This window comes from Temnothorax curvispinosus, unplaced genomic scaffold (assembly GCF_003070985.1).
Source record: "Temnothorax curvispinosus isolate PA1 unplaced genomic scaffold, ASM307098v1 QBEX01004104.1, whole genome shotgun sequence".
In the NCBI taxonomy this organism is placed as follows: domain Eukaryota; kingdom Metazoa; phylum Arthropoda; class Insecta; order Hymenoptera; family Formicidae; genus Temnothorax; species Temnothorax curvispinosus.
Genome location: NW_020213884.1, coordinates 589,815 through 603,730, shown reverse-complemented (window position 1 = coordinate 603,730; position 13,916 = coordinate 589,815). Strand labels below are relative to the sequence as shown.

Below are 13,916 nucleotides of genomic sequence, written 5' to 3'. Positions count from 1 at the left end.
AACTTTATAATTAAACAACTAAATTTAGTGCCAAGTAACATTGGTAGAGGGATAAGAGAACATTGGTAACAGATTTTTTACCTTTATAGAAATATATTTGTTTAAAAAAATTTTTGGTTAAAATTTTAAATATCTAAACAAGATTTTTAAGAAACTATAAGTTCTTTATGACTTTTATAAGATGATTTCTTATATATAAAATGACTTTTTTTTAAATGTTTATAATTAACAGAATTTTAATTATATAGCAGCAAAAGAATATAAAATAAACTTTCTAAATAAATATATTTATTTATATTAAGTTCTTTGAATTACTTTGTTAAAATTTATCCAAAGATTTTATAAATTTGACAAAATTATTGATTAAATTGTATTTTTCGTAATTTCATAAAGTATAGATATTGTGTTAATTTTTATAGCAATATAAAAAGAGAAAGAGAAAAGAGTCACTTGCAATTTATATTTATTGCAGGGAATGCGATATTAAATACTTCGATATTATAAATTTGCAACAATATTTGGAATGCAGTATTGTATGCGAAGTATTGGCGTGCTTGTTATGTTGAGCAAAAAGGTTTACAATTTGCCGTAAACTTCAACTCTGAAAAATATTCTCACACATTTATGATAATTATTTGCTTTCGTTTCCGTTGATTCGTCGCCGTGGAAACAACTTTTATCGTCGACGTTGCCCACATTGTAAGTAAAGTAACGACGTTGTTCACGGAAAGTATCGAATAGTCATCGGTGTTTGCGGTATTTGATGCCAAACGAGTAAAGGTATCAATACCCCGTTATATTTAAACATCCCCCCAGTCCGGTTACGAGCGGCGACCGCGTAGTGGAGCACGCCGCGCCGGCGGGCACTTCCGCGTAACCGACCTCGACAAGCCGGGGCAAAACGAGGTCAGGAACGGCGCACACAACGCTGAAGGGTCGCGCGTTCGTTTCGCGGTGCGGTGCGGCGCGGCAGGCAGCCCTAGCTGCTGCTAGCCGGGGGTAGTTTCGCTCGGAGCCGCTCGGCTCGATTCGACGCGGCGACGACGCCGCGCGGGGACACCGTCGTAGCACTCCACCTGCACACCTGCAACCAGCGGCCACACACACCTGCACATGCACCTATGGGGTGTCCCGGATTTATACTGCATTGTCCTTTTTTTTATGAATCACGGACTTTCGAATTAATTTCACGAGTCAATTTTTCTTGGGAAAATCGACGAGAGGTCTCGGTTGATTCCTGAGAACTTATTTCGTTGAGTTTTCTCGTATTTGGAGCTCAACACGAGGTCTTTTCTATTATTTTTGTGTATTCACATTTTGATCGTATTTCCAAAAGAATACCAAACACATACTGCTCAAGTATCAAATTCCTTGATAATTAAGTCTGGCATAAAATTCCTCTTATGTTGAAATTGATTGGAAAGTAAAAGACAAATGTCTTCTTTGTTTGGAATAACTTTGAGAGATTGAAATTCGAACTACTTGATTTTGAAATTACTTGATTTTTTTTATTTTGAGCCTGTACAGTTTCTTTATTCCTAATTTCTACATTTTAATTGCTTATATCAAAATTTTTTGAAAATTGTTGACGTCACGGCATTAAACCATCAGCACGTAATCTACTTTTTGCCGCATGCGACAGGAAGTAGGTCTGCGACACCCCGTATACACACGGGCGAACGAAGCAGCGCCAGTTTGTGCGCAGAAGCTATCGCGTGTCGACGAGCGGAGAGTGCAAAGGGTTGGCGGGGGTGGGCGTCCTCGCGGTGGGCTCTCGCTCGTACGGCGAACAGCCTCAACGTCATTGGGCGTCGGGACGCCGCCACGACGCAGCGCTCTCGACTCCGAAACGCGATAACGCGACCGCGAAGTGCCGTGACACGAGGACGAGATTCCTATCGGAGGTCCTTCGGGCGAGTATTCGTTTTCGTGCTCGCGAAGACTGGTAAACGGACGTTCTCTCAGGAAGAACGCGCTCTTGAGGAAAACTAAAACGCCGATCCACTTCGAGGAAGTTTGATCGCTACTTCGAAATCGGTGGCAATCGATTGTTCGGAGACAAGATCGATCTCGCGGGAGTATGACAGTCGCGAATGGTTAAACTAGTCGTTCTTGTAAGTGACAACAGTCGCGAGAATCAGTGTGATCGTGCGAGAAAGATCGGTTTTGGATTCATCGCAGATGACTCGAACTTCCAGAAGATCGTTGAGAGTCGACTGGTAGATTTTTAGTGTGTGTGCGCGCTTGTGTTACGATTTAAGTAAGAAGAGTGAATGAGAAAACCGCGTGACCCTACTCGTTACTTCAAGAAACATCTACGAGACCCTTAATTTTCGAGAGAGGCGTCTTTTTATATAGTTTCGATATATTCTTCCAATCAAAGGCGTGCGTTGCTCAAAAAATCCTCGCTGTTTATGAATTCGGAGGACTCGTAGATCTCGAATTTTTCATTGTAAAAGGATTCAGTACGGAAAATAGCGGCGAATAGTGCAATATTTTTTTAGAAGTGTCCTAAACTTGATACTCAAACAAGGCTTCAAGCGCTACGGATCTCAATCTCGCAAGAAGGATCTTTAAAGTAGGTGCAAGTAGCGTTTTAATGAAAAGTGTTGAAGGACGTTTCTATGAAGTGTTTATCCTGCAAAGAGTGTTTATCCATTTAACACCTCGCTAGAAAAAGATTCGTAATATCACGGAAGGGATTTATGAATTATGAATCCGCGGGAGAGAAAGGCTTTCTCTCATAGTAAAATCTTGCTCGATACTTCCGCGAGGAGCAATATGTCTCGATCTTATCGCTGTGTGTGTACATAACTTTGATTCGCCTAAAAACTTGTGTATCGCAATAAAAAGAAGAATCATGATACTAGAAACATGATTTATAGATCCTGCAGCTACGAGCAAGCAAAATTATTGACAATGGAAAGCCGATACGATGAAAACTTTACCGAAGTGTTTAGACTCTTCCATTTTCTATCTATCTCGTGATGTACCAGAAACATCTTCGACGTTGGAAGAATAATTTGTCAACGTTAAGTTTTTCTTAAGTAAAAGATCTCGATCGATTAATACTTTGCTGAAAACTAGAGTTGTCTGTGAGGTTGATTTCGTCAAATTTAAATATGTGTGACACGTAAAGGATCTGTCGTGAAACTTATTGTTAGTGAACACACTTTTGTGAAGCATTTAAATCCTTTAACGCATTTAGTTAACTTGCTCAAGAAATTATCGCCTGGTTAAGAACTAATTACGGCTCTTACTTAATCGAATTAAGCTAGAAACAGCTCTCGAATAGTTAAGTGACGTCAAGAAAACGTCACTGTAACATTGGGAATCAAGACAAGCGCTCCCCCCTTGCCGCGCTATCGAGTCTGCGGACGAATTGCGCTTCTGCTGGCGGGAGTTGGTCCTGCGAGTATAGAATTCGAGTGTGTATGTGTGATGACGATGAGGATCGCGCCGCGGGGACCATCGAGGTGACTCGCGGTGGCGACGGCTCTTGGGGGACCGAGCGGCGGTACCGTGGCTCGCAGGATGCTGCGGGCGAGGAGGTCGCGAGGAGGAAGATCTCGCGGTGCAGAATCGCTCGCAGTCGTCGAATCGGCCACGGCCGGCTGGTAGGACCGATGACGGGGCATGACGGTCTAACGGCGCGCGTCGCCGGGACGCTCACGTCGCGCTCGCGGCCCCTACTGACGACCCTGACGACGCTGCTCGTCGCGCTGTCCTGCTGCTGCGCTCGCGCCAGTGAATTCCCCGAGCGGGAATGCTGCGACCTACCCTACCCGATTCCGGAGCCCACCGGCAGGTCCACGTCCGCGCCGACGCCAACCGGAAGAAGCGGTAAGTCGTCCCGAGGGAGATCGTAGAGTTGATATAAAAAATATCTTATTTGATATATAGAAGGGTCACTACGTATATATATATAATTCGCCCATTTCCCACTATGAATACATAATCATTTATCACATGGATATTTGCTGCACTAATTTTGAATGAAACTTTTTAAAAAAATCATTAAAAGCGATTTAACAGATATTTGGGATATATTTTACATATTTAAAAATGTTTAATGGTAAAATTATACAAAAACAGGAATGTTTTAACACATAAAGCTAATAATAGACAGGTATAAAACATATAATTTAAAAAAAAAGAGATTATTATCAGTTAGTTAAAGATTGCTATTTATTTATTTGTAATTATAAAAAAATTATATTTAGCAATTATACGTGTATCATTATTATTAGTAACATACATATGTTAAAGTCAATGGGAAACACGGTAAATTTTAATTTTTAATGAGATATTGGGGGAATATAAACCTGGTTGCGAGCGCGAAAATCTGCTTTTATACAATTCGCATACAATGCCGGTTATTAGTGAAACAATGAAATAATATTCCGGTACTAATGGCAACGGACTGGAAAATAAATTCCAATGTAATTACAACGGTGTTCTGGCAACCGTCGTAGAAACGCGGTTTCATTAGTGCCTTTACGGAATTAAATATATTGCACAATATTGGCACAAAATATATTTCCACCGGTCGTCTAGCAATGAAGCACTTTAGATGCAATAACAATATAGCCTATAAAGATATATATTGTCCAAAATGAAATCAGATCTAAAAATATAAAAAAGGAAAGTAAAAAACAATAAATAAATGATTTTTGTTTACATAGGTAACTGAAATTTTTTACTAGCAAGTTTCAAAAAATGCATTGGTTTTTACAATTGTATCTCTATAAATATAATCGTAAATTAGGATAAAACGAAAATTCTGAAAGCAAGAAGGTCTTAGAACATATCTTGTATTTATAATTAACACGTATTTTTATTCAAGATTCTCATTTTGCTTGCGATATAATATAATATTTTATTTGAGTAGAACGCGTGCTGACAGAGAGGGGAGACAGGCTCCAATAATTAAACGGGAACCAATAACTGTAGGTATGCTCTAGCCACGTTTCCACTAACCGCAGCTACTGGATACTATGATTCTCATTCGCGGATGAGCGGATCATTAATTTGGTTACAACGGGTTATTAATTTAACAGTGCGTAATCAACTCAAGTTCTTCGCATTATGAATTTAATCATCAATCTGACGAGCTATAACTTGCATGTCTTTAATGCACACCGGAGCGTGATAAGAAAAAAATATTAATGCAATCGAATTTGTCTTATTTGATATAATCTTCCATAATAATTTATCTGAACTACGTCATTTCTCTAAGATTCTGATTTCATCGAAGCTATACTGTTTATTATATGATTAAAATGATGATGATATAATATAAACTTAATCTGGACAGAGTAAATTTTAGATTTGAAAAAAGTAAAAAAATTAGTTTTATTTTTTTTATTATAATATATTAAACAATCGCTAAATTATTTGGACAATGGTTACAGAAAGCTTCTTTAAACGATAAGAAATTTCAATGACAGTTAATAGACAAATTTCTCTCTATCGAAGTTATACATAAATTAAAGATTTATAAGAATTGGGTCTAGGTAAAATACATTGTTCATATTATATTATGTTATAGAATAATCCTTAAATTATGCAACAGATATAAACTTAAATTAAGAGAGACTAATATTTTAAAACATAAAAGCGCCTTGATTCTCCAAGATATGAGTTAAGCGCGGCTCGCGACTTCTTTTTATTAACTCGAAGCTCGCGATTGCACCACATCATCATCGACGTATAAAGTAACGAGGGAAGTTACCGCGTAATTGATCGCATTATTTGTGTCCGTGTGAGCACTTCGGTCTCGTACTCGGATGAACTTCGATTGAGGTCGCGCGTTTGATCGAAGGTTATCTACAGTCTCCCTGCTAGAGCGGTAGCGTAAGTTCAGACCAGGGTGGAAGTCGTTCATACCCCTTGTGGAATTCCTCGTGCGGCAAGGCATCGTCTACGTAGCTACAGAGAGCGTTAATGATGAAAGACGATCAACTCGGTTCTCGGTTTATTCGCCGATCTTGTACGATGATGCCCCTGAATTGGTTATTCTTGATTCATACTCGTTATGAAATTCTACAAATAGCTTTATTGACGAAACAAGTACTTTTTGGAAGAACATCGATCGCGGCTTTCGAATTCTCAGTACTATCAAATTCTTATGCTTAATCTTTCATTTCTGTCATTTTCAATCATGAGCATATTTTATCTTTATCCGTATTATATGGTAATACGCGTATATACAGTCATAGAGTTATTCGGCACTGTCGTCGCAGTTCATTTATATGTTAAGAGAAATTTAACGAATATAACGTACACATAGCTATATAATGTTGTTGAAAAATTTAGTCAAGCGTAATTTTCATCGCATTACGCACAGATTTAATTATTCTTGTATATTCATCACATTTAAACACACCAGCCCGTATTTTTATCGTCAATGTTTTTAATGCATTTTGTTTCAAATAATTTTTTATTTCTACATACAACTTCTAATTGTCCAATTGTTTAAATTATAAAATATTATTATAATATACTTGTCATTTATTCTATTTTCTACTTTTTTTTACATAGAATTGTTTATGACATTTCTTATGTTGCTAAATAAAAAACAATTAGATAGCTAGTAATGTATATGTGCTTGTACTATATTTAATTTAAAAAATAAACCAAAAAAATTTGAAAACATTATTGGCATTATTGGTGAAATACTCACAATCAGTTTTATTTTAAATTTTAATTACTCTATTAAAGTAAACTTATCACACGTCTTACTTATAAAACGGTGATTTTCTTTGATTAAAATTTATGATTAATTATTAATTTTGCCATCTCATTTATAATTAGTGTTTATCTCACTCTTTTTTTTCTACTAATAAAAATAACTTTTGTTATGAATTCATATCTAATTTAATATAAAATATAATCATTCAAATTAATTATTCACCACATGTTGGTCAAATTGGCAAGAAACGATACTCTTCCTACTTAGAAGTTATCCTTTCGAGCACATTATGTAAACGTTTTCTACGAAGTGCCTATTGGAGAGACTTAATGACGAAACGTGATCTGCTTCATCGATTACCTTGCTTAACGATCGTGGAATTAATTTCCTGGTGGGCGATTATGAGCTGGCAAAATGTAGTCGGCTTCTTTTTTGAGGGTCGCTGAATTTTCGCGAAGTAATCAGGAGCAACGAGAGTCACGTAAACGTATAATTGCAGTCGATTCGTTTGCACCTTCTCGTCCGTGACACTCCGAAATAAGCTTCCGTGAGAGAATCGTCTTACATTCCCCACGGAATTTCGCCGCGTTGGCGCGTTCTACGTGCTTAATGATGAAAGATGATCATCCAAGCGGGCACCAATTTATCGCCCGTTTATCGGCCGGCGTTTCATAAACGCGCCGACCAATCGAGGGCGAAACAATTCACCGTGAAAAAAACTTACGGTCGAGCGTTTAAAAAAAAACTTGCGGAAACTTTGCCCTAAGAATTGATAATGATTTTGATGGAAGTTAAGCACTCGGGCAATCCATCATAATCCACAATAGAATTGTGCCGTATCGTGCAAAATGAGACTAAATGACATATAAGAAATTCTGAGAAAAATAATCGACTTTTATATCGTAAAACTTTATAAGATTTTAATGATAATTTAGAAATATTTGTAAAAAATATTGATTTTTTAGCAACACAATTTTAGTATATTCGAATTATTGTCTAATTCGTGAGTTTGATCAAAAGTTTATATTATCGAGAAAGAGAAAATGTTAATATTTTATTCACATTAATATTGACATATTATAAATCGACTTTTTACAATCAGAGTTAAATTCACTTACATATATTTGTTAAATTTACAGTTTATCACAATTTATAGCGGCATGGATTTGTGTTATACGTACGATATCGGACAAAGGCAACATTCATCTCAATTCGATGAAAATTTACAATTTAAATTATGTTTAAAATATTAATTTCTGGTGTATAGTTTATCTCAAAGGGCAGTGATTTAACGTAATTAAATTGTTGTTGTTTAATTCGCGATTTTCATTAAAAATTTTATTACGAAATAAAAGTAACTGTGCTATGAACATTGCGAGCCTAATTTCTGATTTCTGATTATTATCATGTTGAAATGTAAATCAATGAACAATTAAGAGATTATTTTAAATAATTAGATTCATATATAGATATAACAAATTGACGTACGTAACGTGATGTACATTGATATTTCTGTATTGATTTCCACGGTACAAGGTTCCACGTGGACACTCCACGACGGAAATTGTTCGTTTCCCCGTGGAATTGCCGTATGCCCGAAACATTGTCTCTATCTAGGCGTGGAGTATAAATAACGAAATACGTTTAATCCGATCAGACCGGTCTAGTCTCGAGATTTATCGTTCAATGCGTTGCATAATTCATCGATTCTTAGCACGCCGAATTCACGCCGCAGAATACCCCTCTCGACACGAACTATACCGACTGCTTCTCGTCGCCACTAATATATTTCGGTCCGTATGTAATATCGATTCACGTGCTGGTCTAAAGCACTTAATAACTTACACGATTTTCTTTTTCATTTTTTAGCAAAAAAACTTTTTTAGATTGTTTGGAACATAAAAATAATATTTCTAATTAAATTCATAAGTTTGTTGTTATTATAAAGAATTGTAACTTGTAAGTAGTATTTGTCTTATCTATATTTTTAAGGTTTTTAGGCTAGTTATAATGTAGTAAAGATAAGTTAAATAAATCTAAAAATACTTTAGAAACCGATTTCTTCATACAGACTGTAATTTTTAATTTTTAATTTTTAATCATCTATAATAGAAAAGTAAATAAAAAGACTTTCAGACATTTTTGTAATTTTATTTCTGCTACATTTGTAGAAAAATGTGATACATTACAAAGTTTTACATTAAAAAATTTTTTCCTTCAACTCTGTTTGCCGTGCATTTCAAACGTCAAAGTTCTCTTATCTGCCAAGACATGTTAAGGCTGATGATACAGACGAGAAAGAGAGAAGGGAAAGGGAGATGCCAGTTCATTTAGAAGAATTTTGTTCGAGAAAGTAAAATATTAAACAAGAGATTTGAAAAAAGGAAGCAAATTACAAGCACCTCGAGGTGCTCGTAATTTAACTTCCTCTTTTTAAATCTCTAATTTAATATTTTGACATAATTATATGTGCTGTAGAAATTGAAAATCAGTCTATAAGACAACAATTATGCGAGAAAATTTACATAATCGACGGGAATATAGTCGGCGATTTATTCTTTTACTATATATACATTTGAATTTAATTGCTTACTTTTTCGCGAGTATGCTGTACATTTCTATTGCATATTAACTTCCTGAACAGTATCACAGAAAAATTATGAATATCTTTAAATTTAGTAAAGTTCAAATAATGCGTATTTAACGCTATGACAATCATTAAACAAATCATTCTTTAACCAATTAGACAAAAATAATTTAATCTATAAGTTTACAATAATTTGTTGGAATTAATGTGTAATAAATAGCAATTTATAATTTAATATTTAAATAATATACGTTTTATATTATTCACATTACCTATAATCAGTTTCTTAAAGAAATTTAAAGATTATGTTGCTATGGTTACATAGCGCAGCATATGTAAGATACATACAATCACTGAGCGAAGTACAGAGGCTTGATACATCAGAAGAGGCAGGGATGAATATCTTCATAATGTTAAATTGCACGCTGAACCGGTTTTAACGTCATAGCTATTTTCATGCGACCTACTTTATGCTGGGTAGCGTCGTAACGAGCTTGCCTTCGAACAAAATCTAAAGTGCCTCCAAGTCGACATTTCTGGTCGGTCGGCTCAGCAATTGTGAAATTTTCGGCTGTTCCAATAACATCGCTTTCGCATAAAGTTTCATCAGGGCTTTAAACCAGACACGAAACTTTCAGTTACTGTTGGAAGTTTCGTGTCTGACTAGCTAGGTCCGTAATTTTATTTTTGTTGGGAAAAAAAAGTATATTATTTGATGCAGAAGCATTCATTGTTATTCAATCGATGTATTGATGCACTGAATGCAATATGAATGCTCTTGAGGTAAAAAGAATTTTAGGTATGTATACATACATAAAGCTTTTATGTTTTTGTTTAAATATCTTGTTAGTGTTTTAATAGCTTACGATTTATAATTAAAGAGTTAAATTACTTTCAACTAACATTTTTTCTTGCCAGAATTCAAAAAGATTGTAATTAACTATTGTTTTCTGTTAAAAAATATATTTATCTTATTTTTTAATGTGAGTTTATCTCTTCTTTATTGTATTTATTACGGAGAAAATCTCTGTCTAATGAACTTATCGGAGAAAAAACCAAGATGAAATAATGGGAATTTTTTTTATCATTCTTTTTATCATCTCAATTTCTTGCCGCGCCATTAATAATCTACGTTTACACCGAAATTTGCTTGTCGTGTCCGGTGTAATCGACCATAAGTATCGGCTCAAAATAGTTGGTGCATTCTTCCCCGAACGACGACGCTTAAAGCATGTTTGGCGTCGCGCGGCGCAAAATTAATTTCGCGGCCGTTAATCACGTGGAATGACGTTTCATATGCGCGCCGGAGTCGTCCGGCGTCGCGACGAAGCAGCCGCGTTCACGGAGACCGCTCCGAAATTCCACGCCGTCGCGGAGAAGAGCTCACCGGCTGAGCACGCGGATCGTATAAGCTCTTTCGCGTCGTTCCACTCTTCGTGTCTACTCATCACAGCTTTTTCATTCGAGCTGGAATATTTACTATCTCACTTACTCACTCATTCTCTCTCTGTCTATCTGTTTTTATCTTTCTTGTCTATATCTCCAGCACACCTTTGCTCGAACGCCGCTCAAACATAGACACAGTTAAGAATAGACTGCGCGTTTGACTGAAAAGTTGTACAAACTTTAGAAAGAGACGACATGCTATGGTAGAAAGAGACAACATGCTTCTCTCTGTGTCTATCTAGCTTAATTACTAGACAAAGATGAGGCAACTGCTCAAGATTAGCTATTTTTTTCTAAATTTTGTTCACTTTTCTACACGACAGAGGTAGGAAATGCGCAGTCTATTCTTACTACGTCTATGCGCTCAAACCTTCTAGAGGCGCGTCAGCCTTGCGGCAGTGTGGTGTTTCCTCTCGTTGTGCCGCCTCTGGGACTGCTTCCATCGCAAAATGCGAAAAGACATGCGAAGATAGATTTACAAGAAAACTGTATTCTGAAGAATTTTGTTATGCAAGACAGTCAAAATATTCGAAAAATGAATTGCGAGAAAAGTATGAATTTCGATATAGTTTTTATGAAACTATGACATCTTTCCTCGTATTCTTTCTTGTCTGATTAATTTATTCTTATTATGCGTATTTCTATAAAAATTACTTTGTTCAATAATTAATAATACTTAGGTAATTAATTGCTATATATACCTACAATAATAAATGTGCGTATGTGTGAATTATCTTTAAGATCATAAATGTACACATATATCTTAACTATTTAGTTCCTCTATATAGTCTATATATCAATTTTCTAATTTTAATATTAAAAATATCAATATTTTTAGATCAAACAGAATTGAACTGTGGAGATCTATTTCTAAAAACGTTATTACTATAATTATTTGTTCTAAGAAACAATTTTATTTAAGTATGTCTTTATACTCTACGAAATAATTTAAAAGCAGTTAGGACTCCTTTAAATGAAAATTTTAAACAAAAGATGATAAATGTCAAAATGTATTTTACGCAAGCTGGAACATTTTGTTATCCTGGAAATCAAATTTACGCGAATCGATTGCCGTGCCAGCGGGGTGAATCGAGGCGCATAACGACTTTCGTTCGGAGAAAACGCTTAATGAAATGCGACTGCGGGATGCGCACGCTGAGCGAGATTAATCGCGGTGAGTGCGGAATGCAGCCGCGAATTCGTCGAAAATTGTAGAGGCAACGAAATCAATGAATAAATCAAGCGCCAGTTTAATCCCAGACATCCACGGCAGTTACGCAATATCGCAAAGGACAATTAGGTAGCTATTATTTCTTTTTCTTTTTTTATCTTAATCGGATAGTTTGCGCGATCTGATTTTCCAATTAAGAACGGTAATGATCCAATCATGATCGCAATCGCGTCGAAGAAGATACGTTTGAAAGACGCGCTCTCGAAGAAGAATACTTGGATAAAAATAAGAGGATAAAAATATACAGTTCGACCTTGTTGATCACCCACTCGAAAACCTCGATACTCGTTAAAATCAACAGCACGGAAATTTTCCCGTTAGCGTATCTTGGAAAAGCATGATATTTCATATATCTTCGTCTCTTATTGTTAGTAGCATGCTGTATTGATTTTCACGGATCTCTTTTTTGCTATTTCGAATTGACTTTATTGTGATAGAAACATAAAGAGAAGTTTGATTTGGCAATTAAGTTGCTAGTAAGAAAAAACGTCACTGCGTTTTTGAAATATTTTTTATAGGAAGAAGGAATTTAGAGACAAGATAGTATTTTGTTATCTCTAATACCTCTTGCTGCGCGTGTCGTACTTAACCATAAATACTATATACACAGAGAAAAATAATTATTGTACAGTCAAGGAAAGCACTTACTTATTTTATTTTATTTCTTTTAAGTAAGTTTTCTCACAACAAAGAATATTTTCTTACTAATAGTTTGCAAATATCTTGGCGCAAGTCTTTGGAAAGCCAGAATATTGTTTTGAGTAAATGTAATGCTTATATTAACTTTATAGTAGATTTGCGGATATATAACCTTATCAAATACTTAATCCGCAAATTTACCGTAAAGTCATTATAAGCATTACCTGCATTACATTTACTAAAAACAATATTCTGGTTTTCAAAGACTTGTGTCAAGATATTTGAAAACTATTAGTAAAAAAATATTATTTGTTGTGAGAAAACTTACTTAAAATAAATAAAATAAAATAAGTAAGTGCTTTCCTTGGCTGTAGAATGATTATTTTTCTGTGTGTACCTACCCACAACAGGTATTACCTATTATCAGACACCCTGTATATTAAGAAGAATTTATTGAAGAGGTACAAGAATGGAATCAATTAGGTAATAATTACGTGAAATAAATATAACAAAATAAAATGAGTAAAATAAATTAAGTGTAAAATAATCAAATAAAGAGCTAAATTAATAATAAAATTATGACATTAAAATGAGTATAATAAATTATATCATTAAATTAAAATAAATAGAGTTAATTATTTTGATATATATTTAGTAAAGTAAAATATACGCGTTGCATAACGCAGCTTAATTAAACCAAAGTAAAACAAAGTAAATCTGATCAGAGTCTGATTAAGATAAAATGGACTAGTCAAGTGCAATCACTCTCGACTATCGAAACTGAGATAAGTTAAGCGACTACGAGATCACAATATAATTAAAATAAAACTAACAAAACGGAAAATTAACACGATGCACTGTAATTAAAATGAAGTAAATTGAATTTGATGCCAAATTGTTTAGAGTAAAATTCAAACAATTGGAAGACAGTAAAAATTCGAAACGTCGGCGTTTTTGTTGATCTTAACTACTGTGTTTAATAAGAAAACGTTGAGAATTGTTGGTTTAGTTTTGAGATATTCTATAAAGTTTTATTTTGCAGTTATTTTAATATCATAAAGTTTTTTTTTTTAATATTTAAAAATTTAATCTAATCTTTTACAATAAACCTGTCTGTGTTTGTTGATAATTTAACTATATATATTACTTGAAATATATTCAATACTCCTTTAGGCTAACCCGTGTGAAGTTAGCCCCCAACTTAAAAAAAAATTGATTTTTTTTAGCTCATTTGATTGCTCATCGTTTGCACATTTCGAATTTTTGTTTGCACATTTCTAGTAAAAAAATTATTAACAAAACAATTTTGGGGGGGGCCA

At 34.8% G+C, this 13,916-nt stretch overlaps 1 protein-coding gene across 3 annotated transcripts in view; it reads left to right on the top strand.

The window, feature by feature from the left end:
• Positions 1-1,816: 1,816 nt before the first annotated feature.
• LOC112453169 overlaps positions 1,817-13,916 on the top strand; it is a 331,828-nt gene continuing 319,728 nt past the window's right edge. For all 3 annotated transcript variants that reach the window (XM_025013760.1, XM_025013759.1, XM_025013756.1), the window contains exon 1: positions 1,817-3,843. In XM_025013760.1, coding sequence (XP_024869528.1) covers positions 3,435-3,843 — 409 coding nt within the window. In that variant the 5' untranslated portion in view covers positions 1,817-3,434. The remainder of the gene's footprint in view (positions 3,844-13,916) is intronic.